Consider the following 12,752-nt stretch of genomic DNA (forward strand, 5'->3'; position numbering starts at 1 on the left):
GTGATTAGACTGCACAAACCTTAGTTCACTCACTTTGCTTCTCACAAATCCCGAGTTCCAGCCTCTTCAGTGGATCTGAAGAAACTCCTTCTGGCAGCTGGTGGGTGTTAGCTTTGTAAATGGAGAGGGCTACCTTTATCAGAAAATTTAGAGCCTTTACTTATACAAAAAAAGTCTCCTCAAAATTGGATAGTCCAATGGGTGGAGAAGTACTGGTTGTTTAACGTGGAAAGCTTAAATACCAAAATGAGAGGAATTGATTTCAACCCTACCCTTGAGGTTCCATGAGCTTTCAAAGGCTCTTGTCTAGGGATGGATTCCACTCAGAATTCATTCCATTCATTAAAAATCAGTGCATTTTAAAACAATAAATCTGAACCTTGTTTCTTAGGTACCATGTGACATGATAAGTCAGTTCAACTTCCTCTAAGGTGGGGACACCTGTGTGGAGGTCAGAAAACAGGAATCCTGTCAAGATTCTGTCCCTATGTAGCTTTGTGACCATGTGCAGGCCCAGCCTTTCTCTGCCCTTGGCATCCTCACACAAAACTAAGAAAAAGGATGATGTTATAAATCCACCTACTTTGATGCCACCAATAACTATGCAATTAGGCTTTGGTTACACAGAAACTGGGCAGGGGCAACTCAACTAAATCTGAAAGTTAAACTGGGATATTTATTCCTACAGTCCAACTAGTAGTCTAATCAGTAAAGCTGTTAAACTTGCAATAATATTTCACTGATGTGTACCAGAGCGTTGCAAGTTATAAAATTTCCAATTTAATTTTACTGCATCCCTGAAGCCGTAGTAATTAGAAGACAAACTCACAGGGAAGAAGTTTACAGCTTCAGGGGTGATAATTTTGAACCTGTCCTGCAGGTCACTTCTGTCCTCAAGGTTCCCTGATTTGACAGCTGCGTGCAGACTCAGGATTTTATTGTAATACAGCACTAACTCGTCGTTCATATGATGGGAGCAGATGTAGATGACATTCACATTGACATCTAAAACACAACAGGCACAATGTTAATTACCGGTATAAAGGTAGATGACATTATGAACTCTGGCATCCAATTGATGTGCAGTTTAAAATAAAAAATATATCCATAAGCCATAATGAAGTTAATTTGCATTAGTTTTGCACACATTTTAGCAATCTAGGCAGCTTGTTTTTTTGCACTATAGCATTTCTCTATATGAATAACACCACCAACAACAAAATACACGCAGTGTTTCCTGTGGAAGGAGGACTGTGAGGTACCTTGGAAATCCACTTTCAAATAATACACAGGGATTCAGCTACACAACTCCCATTAACATCAATGGGAATTTATCCCATTAACTTCAGCAAATTATAAAACACAGCCATTAACTTTAGAAAGCTGATGAAATTGCAATTTCTTACTCTACTTGGACTTGACAGGGCCAATTCAGGGAATGTCTTGTCCAAATAAATGGTCTGATTATGACCACAGCAATGATTATTTCAAGAAACCAACCTTTCTCTGCTTCATTCCCAAAGAGGAGTATATTACTTAAATCGCACATCTAGTGATTCTTGGTCTAAAGGAAACACCATCTTAATTTAACTGTTCTCTTTCTTAAGATGTGCTTCTTATTATGCACATAGAAAGAAATCCTAATTAAATATCCCATCCAAATGGAATAGTGAGATGAGATTACTCACCCCATGCTGCAGAATATTTTAGGGAGTATGGATGGGAAATGAGCAGCCAATGGAGTTATTCATTCATTCATAAAATAGCTGATGGATATAAATATAAGTAGGAACAAAGTACTTGGCTAGACATGGAAAGGATCCAGTCATCAAAGTGACAGAGATGCTGCTCTCCAGGAGCAACCCTTTCATACAAAGAGCTGCAAAACATAGTGGAGGAGCAGGCAGGCCAGGTGTTCAGACAGGTTCCAGGAGGGAGTACTGAAAGTGCTTCCTTGGGCAGGAGGGACCCCTGCAGATTGTAAGACTCCTCTGTTCATTTTGGCAAAGTTCACAGAGAATAGGCTGACTAAATTCTGGCTCAGCTTCCCAGGACCCTGGGCCCATTATTTAACCATTCTAAACATTTGTTCCTTCATTTGCAAAATGGGAAAGTAAAAACTACCTGAGGCATGGAGTTTTGGTGTGTATTAAATGAAAGAATATATGTGAAGCACCTGGTGCAGTATCTGGTACATAGTAAGTGCTCGATAAATGGCATAGGTGCATGATCTACTCCATGGCCCACCCTGACCAGGCCAGCCAGCAATGATCCCTTCACACCTGTGCTCCTTTGAATCAGCCCCTAAGATTAGCATTATGAAGTAGTGTCCTCTGTTGTTCCCTTCTATTGTTTAGAATCTATTAATCTCTCCAGGTTCCTTACGTTCAAGGTTTATACTTTTTTCCTATATTCCCCCAAGTCCTGATAATAGTGCAAAGTCCATAGGTGGGGTGACAGAGGGATTTGGGAGAATGGAGACATTTGGGAAGTACAACATCTTAGTCACTTAGTGAGACCCATGGTATTGGGACAAATTTCCCACTCTGGAGACCTGAACTGACCCAGTGCTGGACTTGAAGTAGTTACTCCATACATGTATTTAAATGGCCCATTTAATTTTGGGATTGAACCCAAGGGGCTTAACCACCAAGCCACATCTCCAGCCCTTTTTGTTTTATTTTGATGCAGGGTCTCGCTGAGTTGCTTAGGGCCTTGCTAAATTACTGAGGCTGGCTTTGAATGTGGGATTCTCCTGCCTCAGCCTCCAGAGCCACTGGGATTATAGGAATGTGCCACTCTGCCTGACTGGCCCATTTAATTTTGAAACCAAGTTGCCACATAAATCTTACAATAAATTAACTGAGGAGACAGTAGTTAATAACTTGTATCCAGTGGCTGCATAATTAAGTTAGGTATCTCAAAATCTTTGTTTTGAAGAAGAAATCAGTGTCTTATCAAATTAGTGTATTTTAAAACCAAACTGGTGATTTAAAAATAAAAGCATAATAAAAGGACACAAAAATAACTTATAGACTGTGCCAGAAGAAAACTAAATAAGTTTTCTTTGGGAAGAAATTTTGAGGTTACAAATAATAAGAAATCATGCTGCTAATTTCACCTTTCTGGTTCACTTCTGGCAAAGGAATACATATCACTAATTCTAGTATCCAGTATTAATGTGATTTCATCATGAATCTACCAATGCTCAGCAATGATTGACAGGTAATTATGGAAGGGAGCTGATATGAAGATGAAAGTTGCTTTGATGGTTAACCAATAGTCAAAATCAGTTACTCTTTTACTTTATTCATCTAGGAATTTAAAGTCCCATCCACGGGGGTCTACCTGACTGACAATCCTGACTTCACGGTCAGTATCAAAAGTGTGATCAAATCTTTGTTTCCCTTTCATAAGCAGAAAAATCAACACCTTTTCTTAGCAACTAATGGAATAAAAAGAATGATTATTCTTCCTCAAAATTATTACTCAATTTTCTAGTTTCTTCCTATTTTTATTGCCTAACAAAGTACTTTTTCTTTCATTTACTACTTCTAAACACTCTTCTTGAAGCGATTACATGATTGCACTGCTGTATCATGAAGGTAATGTAATGAGAAAAGACATAAATGCTTCCGAAATGTCCGTATTAGCAAAAATTTTCCATTTCAGGTGGACACAGACTGAATTACTGAACTTGAAGAGAAGCCTAATGTTTTCAAGTCTTTTCTAGTAATGAGAATCTTCTGTAAAGACATCTTTCGGTAAAGAGATGCTTCATTCTATATATAGAAAGATATATAAAAAGCTGAAGAAAAAAATTAATTCAAATAAATGAGAGCAAAGTCTGCCCTCTGGTGCACTTCCGTGCTCTCCATCCAGTCAGGTTTTTGGTTGAAATAGTTCAGCACTAACAAATCAATCTCAAATCATTAAATTTTTTTTATAATGCTGAAAAACAATATTAGTGCCTAGATAATAGATTAAAGCAATTATATTATTATTATTTTAGGACACTGTAAATTTCTAGTACTGATGTCTTTTTGTCACCAAATGGCATTTATAAAATAATAATGATGCTGAAATATATATGAATCATGTAAAGTATGTCATTCCAGGGAGCCAGCTAAGTTGGTCATTGATAATTTAAAATTTTTTTCTTTTTTGGCTTAAATAAGGGCCAAAGCAATTATATTTTAACGAAACAAAGATGTTCTTATCTGATAACTAATGAAGATCTAATTTTTGTGTAGTCCTAATACTTTGGCCAGTTTCTCCTTAACCAACTTGATGTTATTGCTTAGGCTTTGCAATCTATATATTTTTAAGCTTACCTTGAACTCTGGCCTTGACCAGTGTCAATCAAAGTCATCAGATTCACACATTCTTCTCTCCTGGACCCAAGTAGGTGGCTGATTGAGAACTGACCAAACCAATATCAGGACTTGACTTTACAAAGATGTAGCCATCACTTAATCAAGGTCTGTGTTTCTAAGAATTCCCTTCACTGGGCATTTCATTTTTAAAAATAATTAAATGCTCTATATTTACAGAAAAGCTTCTTTAAAAATCTATTTTCATTTCTCTGTTATTTTTACGATGACAACACAATGCTTCATTTCTGATACCAACTTCCAGTGATTCCTCAGCTAATATCTTAGGCAATATTGTCACAAATATACAATTTTGGTCTCATACACTTGCAAGGATTCAGTAAACCAAGAAGATTTTTGTATATAGGAGAGAAATTCTCATCCAAACCTACAGGAAAAATATATTTAGAAAACTGCCCAAGTAATTGATTAAAATGCTTATTTTTATTCAAGTTGATCTCCCTGTGGATGTTACTTAAAATGAAACATTCAATTGTCCTACAAGTGGCTTAAAAACCTAAGCTTTTTCCTTGTAGAAGAAAAAATATATAACAATAAGAAGAAACGTTGTATCAATATTCACTGACAAACATTGCAAAGAGTCATGTGTTTAAAACTATTTACTGTACCTATGATGTCACACAGCCGCCCCAGTTGCCTGTTCTGCTGTATGTTGAGGTCGGTGACACCTTCTCGCGCCTGCTGGGAATATCCTACAAGGCAAACGAGGTGTCAAAACCCAGAAAGAGCAAGTCGATAGAGCAAAATGGCACAAGAGAATTTCAAAATGTCACAGTCCACATTTTGAGGAAAATGTCTTCTCTGCAGCATCTCACAGAAATAAGACAACTCCCGAGAACGAGGTCCTTATTTCTCTGGGGATTAAGCATTATTCTGGGAAATGTGCTAAGCAGCACCTCCTGCAACAGAGAGGTTCCTATTTTCAATACCAACAAAGCTCCTGAGAATCAGGATTACAAAAACACGGAGAAAATTTCTGACCTTCACCATGACTGTTCAAAACTACATGTAAGAACATTATGCTCAGGTTATAGAAATGGTTTCAACTTTTTAACTTGTGAGTCCTGTGTGGCATTTTGAAGATGTATTCCAGAATCATTCTAAACTGACACACAGATTTCAGATAAACCCCTTACTGTATTTAAAGAATTCTCATATCAAAGAAATAGGCTTCTGCTCTCAGTAAAAAGAACTTTGAACTCTCAAAGTGCAATAAAATTGAAGACAATGACTTTGTCAGTACTAAGGAAAGTCTTGAAGTTTACCTTCCTTTCAATTGGAAACAGTAGAAGGAAGACTTGTACAGATTACTACTGTCCAAAAATCTTCCATGAAAACAGCAACACTCTCTGCTGATGTTTCAGGTCTTGGGAGGGCAAGGGGAGTGGATCCTGACAGGAACTTAAAAGACATGCATGCTCACGGGCACTGTCATTATTATATAAAACCAGCAATATAAGGTGTGACTTTTTTAAAAAATAAAACTGCTTTTCACATTTTGAAGAAATGCTTCAATGCCTCCTTGTGGTTAGTGAGCCCAAACACATGTTTCAAGCTCAACTGCTGTAGATGAAGTGGTTTTATAGGCTACAGCTTCAAGATGTGACACTAATTTTTCTTTTCAGCATAAGGAAAACTATAGCAATTCAGGCAACAGGGCTTCAGACCAAATGAACTCTGATAATTGGCTCTTTGCTTTGATGTCAGTGTTTAAATGCTAGACAATGTCTGGAAAGTAAATGAGCTTACAGCTCATCTGGAAGTTTCTCTTTGCTTTATGTATATGGATTTAAGAATTAAAGAGGCAGAAGGACCAATGGACTGTTGGAATTATTTTAGAAAAAAATTATTAGACTTTCAAATAATTTAGAGAACCATTCCATGTGTGAAAGCTAATACAGACAGGTCCGATTTCAAGGTTGTCTTTATATGTGACTGCAATATTCTGCATGTGTATAAATCTATCTGTGTTCATATAAATGTTAGATATATTGTGAATAACATATATCAAGACTATAAGAAAATAAGGAAAAATGCCTAAGCAATGGAGTATGATTAGGGCCTGAGGGCCTGAGAGAACACCAGGAATGCATTTCCTTTTAGAAGTAGAGATAAAAGGCAGTATAAGATGTCTCATTAAGATGATGTCCAATTTAAAATATAAAAGATGTTTGATCACTTTGTAGCTGCATAGGCAGCCCATAGGGAAAAGTCTGTGTTTCATTCAAGTGCTTGATGTCAGTTTTCTGTCAAATTACTTGGTAGCTACGTTACCACTGATCAAGGAGGCATACAAGATGCCTCTGCAGAATTATGATAGACCTGGTTACCCTCTTAGCCCTACTAATACACCCATTTTAAAGAATCTCATGTTAACAACAACACTGATGTAGAGGGTTGCATAAAGTAACAGATATGAAAACACTGTAAACTGCAAAACACTGTGTAAGTGTAAGGTATTTTAATATTATGGGGTATGTGCACTTCCAAAGCACACCACAACCACCACCAGGAATTCCGTGACAAGCAGCATGGATGTTCTGTGACAAGACATACACATGCCATCAGTTTGGCAGAAGTTGAGAGCCAATTGTTTTTGAGATCAGGTTTATTATCATGTTTTGTACATCCACAGGCACATCTATTGACACCCAGGCAAAAAGATCCCCCCATTGTTCTGGCATCAAGCATTGAATATGACAATGACTTAATAGGATGTTGTGGCTTTGGGGAGCTCAGCAGACATGCCTGGTAGCAAGGATACATTGCTTGTAATATAATCTACAAAGATGTGGCTACTTCAAAAATCAGACTAGGAACACTGGGGGATTTTTTTTTTTTGTACTGGGGGATTAAATGCAAGGGCACTTAATCACTGAGCCACATCCCTAGCCCCTTTTTATATTTTTTTTTTTAGAGATAGGGCCTCACTGAGTTGCTAAGGACCTTGTTAAATTCCTGAGGCTAGCTTCATGATCCTCCTGCCTCAGACTCCCAAGCCCCTGGGATTATAGGCATGCACCATCGTGCTCAGCCACTGGGGGATGCTTGAGATACCATCAACCTCAACCTTGTCCTGCTATAGATGAGGAAACTTGGGGTAAGCGCCTTATCTCTCCAAGATCACATAAGTGTACAAATTATTATGCAGTGTAGCTACTACATATTTAGCTCTTGTTATCAATTTAGTTACATGAAATAAAAGATTAGACTCTCCAAGTGGGCACAGACAACTCCAGGAGGGAAAAGTGCTTTTGACTCTTCTCACTTTAATTTTCAATGTGTCTTGGTAGGCAGAATAATGGCCATCCCAACATGTCCTTATCCTAATCTTCAGAACTGTGCATGTGGTAGGTTACATGACAAAAGGGAAATAAAGTTGTAAATGAAATTAAGTTTGCTAATTGGCTGACCTTAAAACAAGGAGATTATTCTGGATTATCTGGCTGGGCCTGGTGAAATAATAAGGGTCCTGAAAAGTGGAAGAAGAAGGCAGAACAGTAGGAAGTTAGAGGGGTGACTTAGAAAGGCAAGGGGTTGCAATGTTGCTGGCCCTAAAGGTAGAGAAAGGGGCTGAGAGTCTTCTTCATGCATTCCTTGGTGAATGGCTTCTACACGTTAGGAAGGACAACTATTCTTCCCTAGAGCCTCCAGGAAGGAAGGCAGCTCTGCTGACACTTAAATTTTACCCCTCTCGCACATTTGGGTTACAGAGCTGAAAGCTCCTACATGTGTATAGTTGGAAGCCATTAAGTCTGTGGTGTTGTCCATCTTCCCTTGCTTCCACCAAGGACCACCCCTGTCAGATCCCTGCTTCTCTTTCCACCTATAATGAAAAGGTGAGGGAGGGTCAAAGACCCTGATACCTGATAGGTACTCAGTAACTATTGCTGCTGTTGTGTTTTGATGTTTCTTTCCTAACCTCAGCTGAGCCAAACTCAGAAAGAGAGTCTCAGAAAGAACTTCATTTAAACATAGGGAAGGTGTTATCACCGCAAGCACAAAACTACTTGAGCCACCAGAGTACAGCTGTGCCTTATGCAGAGGGTAGACCCTGGCTGCTCTCAGCTGTGCCCGACCCAGGCTTTTCTGAGAAGGTTCTGAGCCTCCCCTCATTGTCAATTTCTGGCACAACGGAGACTACACTTTCTCGTTTCATCGTTACACGTCCCCCCATGTGCTTGTTCACCTGTGTTGTCTCCCTGTCTTCCTGGACCACTCCAGAGTGTAAGCTCCCTGTGCACCTGTGGGTCTGCGCAAAGAATCCGTCTCTTATGTTCTCAGCCCTCTCTCCTGCGTGTTCTCTTCATTCCCTCTATTCCATTTAACCCTCTAAAACTGGAGAACTTCTGGTAGATTCAAAGAATGAAAAGCAGGATTTGTAGATTTTTTTCAGGTCCTTATCAGCACAGGAAAACATCACTGGCAGATGGAGGCCCTCTCTCTCTCTCTCTCTCTCTCTCTCTCTCTCTCTCTCTCTAGAGGAACATAGCCTCTTTCCTGATGCCTGTTCTCATCACCTGCAAAATAATCCCCATTTGATAGAACCATTCATCTTTTCTCAAATAAATTTACTTTTTCAAACAAAATGAAGTGGAAACATTACTGCTTCCACTTCACATCAAAGATGGTTATCTGAGCGCTTCCTCTACAGTGGTTCAACTACTTTTGGTCCTTTCTGAATCAAGAATGTCCATTGGTGGTGACTGGAAATACCCTCCATCTTCGCCACCTTTCCCAGGCCCCACTCCCACGTGAAGCTAACTGCCTCTGTGTCTGGAGGACTAGCCTGCTGACATTGGCTTTTCCTTCACTGCGGCTATAGAAATCCAAGAGCACGAGCAAGGCCATGTTCAGTGACCAGGCCTCAGTGGCACTGGTGTGTGACTCTGTGACAGGCCCCTGTTGTCACAGAAGATCCCGTGTTCTTTAACACTTGGCTCACTACCCTGTGGGTGAGTCCTTTTTCTCTTGTCTCCAAGTCCTAGCCTCACGGTGGTACTCAAGGCAGAGAAGAGGTTAACAACAGACTCCCGAGTACCAAGTGGTTGATCGGCATCTGATCACCCTGAGTTGTGAAAACATTCTCAAATCAAATAGTCAAATGGATTCCCCTTCAAAAGGATGAGAACTTTCTCTTGTTCTTTTTGTCAGTGACTGGCTCAACATCGCATGCAACTAAACCAGTGATTCTCAAATTGTGTTCTGGGGACCTGGGGAGTATCAAGGTCATTTCAGGGGATCTGCAAAATCAAAACTATTTTCAAGATGATACTAACATGAGCTGGGGTTGTGGCTCAGAGGTAGAGCACTTTCCTAGCATGCATGAGGCTATGGGTTCGATCCTTAGCACCATGTAAAAATAAAATAAAGGTATCGTGTCCAACTATAACTAAAAAATAAATATTTTAAATTTTTTTTAGATATAGTTGGACACGATACCTTTAATTAATTAATTAATTAATTAATTTTTATGTGATGCTGAGGATCAAACCCAGGGCCTTGCACGTGCTAGGCAAGCGCTCTACTGTTGAGCCCCAGCCCTAGCCCCTAAAATTTACATATTTTAAAAAATGATACTGAGATGTTATTTGCCTTTCAAAGTCTATTCTCTCACAAGTTACAAAACACAAAACATTTACCAATATGACTGCAATTCCACATTGCAGCTAATAGTTCTTATTATGGATTTAGTAGAAAGCCAAAGAAGAATATATACAGTTTCTGAAAAGACTGTAAAATACATAAAATATTCTTCCCTTTTCCAAATACTTATCTCCATAGGGCCAGATTTTTTTTTCGTATACTTCATCTGAAGAACATACAAAACAGATTGAATATAGAAGCAGTTATGAGACTACGACCACATTGTATAAAGAGATTTGCAAACCTGTCAAATAACGCCATTCTTCTCACTAAATTTGTTTAGGAAAATAATTCTATTTTGTAAAAATGTGTTATTTAGATTAACATTGGCAGTGGGTTCATTAGCTAATAAGTACTTTTAAAGTTCCTTTCATTAGTTTCTAATACAGTAAGTAACAATAGATAGAATTCACTTAAGCCAATGCTCTTTCAGGTCTTCAGTTACCATTATGAGTTTAATGGGGTTCTGAGACAAAAAAGTTTGAGAATAGCTGAATAAACCTTTTGCTATTTTTATGAGGAGGAAGGAGATTAAGAGATAACATTTTTATTTAGCATATTGCAAAATTCATTTCTGTTCATATCCTAATATTAATCCATTTCATGAAAAGATCTTGAACAGGTGTCACTTCACACCCAATTTAATGCTATTTCTCTGTATTATGGGTCAAGATCAGTTGGACATTTTCATATAAAAGGGTCATTGGGCTAACTGTGATCTAACCAGTGAGTAAGTGTTGATTTGTTGATATGGAAGAATACAAATGTTATTTTGATTTTAGTTTGGGCTATAAAGAAATTTGAAAGTTTAAGTGTACTTTGCTGCTGACCCCCAAGGACCTGGGTATTTCTGGGAAAGGCTGCCTGGGGGATGCTGGCAGCTGGGTTGTCCCAAGGATCTCATGTGGCAACTCGTAACTCAATTATGAACTCTAGCTGCCAAAATACCTTCAGACAACTGTGAAGACTGGATGAGATGTCCCACTGCCCAGGATGGAAGAACAGAACCTATTTAATCTTTGAGTTGTCAACTCAAAAGTGAGAAAGTAGAGAGATGGCAATGTGCTTAGAGGCACACTAGAAACAACTTCAGGTCCATGCTCACAGTCGCAGTCCTCCGCCCCTGTTCACAGAGAGGTGAGTCTCAACTCTCCTCCTGGGGAAGGGAATGCAGTTAGGACGCAAGTGTCTCATGAGCCTCAGGGCTTTCTCCATTCAGTGTATGGTCAGCTGCTCACAAAAGCACATTTCTGTCTTTTCTTACATGTTTTTGTGACAGTACAGACCAACTGAAAAATATTTTTCATGAATTTCACAATAACACCATCCACAATTTTTATGGCATGGAATATTCTGGAGACCAACGATCGTGTTAATCCTAAGGAGAATTTACTGAAATAATGCACATGGAGAAAAAATTGAGGATGAATTATGTAAATTACTTTTAGCGATTACATTGATTGGCCAATGAAATAAAAGATTATGTAAAGAAGAGAGAAAAAAAAATCCCACCTCAATATATCACCCATCTGTATTTTTAAAGGAGAAAGAGAACAGACGTGGTGGTGCCTGCCTACAATCCCTGTGACTAGGGAGGCTGAGGCAGGAGTGCAAGTTTGAGGACAACCTCAGCAACTTAGCAAGACCCTGTCTCAAAATAAAAAAGGGCTGGGGATGTAACAGGGTAGTAAAATGCCCATGTGTTCAATCCCCAGTACAAAAAGGGGGCTGGAGGGCAGAGGAAGAGAGATGAGAAGGGAGACTCACCACTGGGATTGAGTTGGCTGACAGTGGCCTCAGATATCTGCTTTCAGCATTGGAGGCCAATTTTTGACACATTATATTAAATGACTATATGTTAAAACGTCCCTGAGTTAAAGTATAGCAGTACATATACTTATGATGTGCTATAATAAAAAGCCCAGGGTTAAAATGTGAAGGAAATAACTTGGCCAAAGGAAATGGAAGCAAGTTTAGTTTGCAGTTTTTATTTAGACCTCTGGTCTTTCTAGAGGAATTAGGATTCTTTATTGTGATTCCTTCTTATTAGATTGATAGATTTTGCTTAAAATAGACCCTAGAATTCTATTTCTGCTATGAACTATGGAATACGATTTTGTTATAATTATATTTCATTAATAAAAATGATAAAAATATGTAATATCCCATTAAGAGATCAACCTATATATTCTGGAAAGAATTTTTTATCAACTTATAAAATTATAAGGCCAATCAGTTCTTTTAAACAATTAGTCAATAACATTCCACTTCTGTGGGTTAAAAATAGCTAAAATATTTGTTACATCTAGGAACCCCTACATGCAATATATAACAGTCAATCAAATTTTATAACAAAGAGGTTACTCTGCAATATGTTCTTTTAATGTTTGGGTTATCAAACTATACATTTAAAAGTACATTATAAATGTTTCATAGTAAAATATGTTACTAAAAGGCCGTCTTTTCTGCGATCATGGTTTGAAGAAAGCAATTATTCCTGTGTGTGCAAAACTATATGGCAAATAGCCAAACGCCTACAACTGTAATGTATTACGTGGTTATCAGTACTTAGCTTTCGTTTTAAGGGTTCAAATAAGTTAGTGCAGCCACAATTGACTGGTGTCTGAGTATCATTATTTCCAGGGTGATTCTACAGCAAGTTTTCCTATGAAAAGAGAAAAAGACCACAAGGCTACACTTGCTTTAAGTGCC

The 12,752-nt window shown here is 38.4% G+C and overlaps 1 protein-coding gene across 1 annotated transcript in view; it reads right to left on the bottom strand.

Moving 5' to 3' along the window:
• Positions 1-12,752, bottom strand: part of Iqch (IQ motif containing H) — a 136,236-nt gene that overhangs the window by 90,674 nt on the left and 32,810 nt on the right. Inside the window, exons 7-8 of the mRNA XM_046426689.2 lie at positions 5,003-5,086; positions 830-1,005 (exon numbers count right to left, since the gene is read on the bottom strand). Coding sequence (XP_046282645.1) covers positions 830-1,005; positions 5,003-5,086 — 260 coding nt within the window. The remainder of the gene's footprint in view (positions 1-829; positions 1,006-5,002; positions 5,087-12,752) is intronic.

Source organism: Marmota monax, unplaced genomic scaffold (genome assembly GCF_021218885.2).
Source record: "Marmota monax isolate L192 unplaced genomic scaffold, Marmota_monax_Labrador192_F-V1.1 WCK01_AAM20220418_F8-fsc00078, whole genome shotgun sequence".
Lineage (NCBI taxonomy): Eukaryota > Metazoa > Chordata > Mammalia > Rodentia > Sciuridae > Marmota > Marmota monax.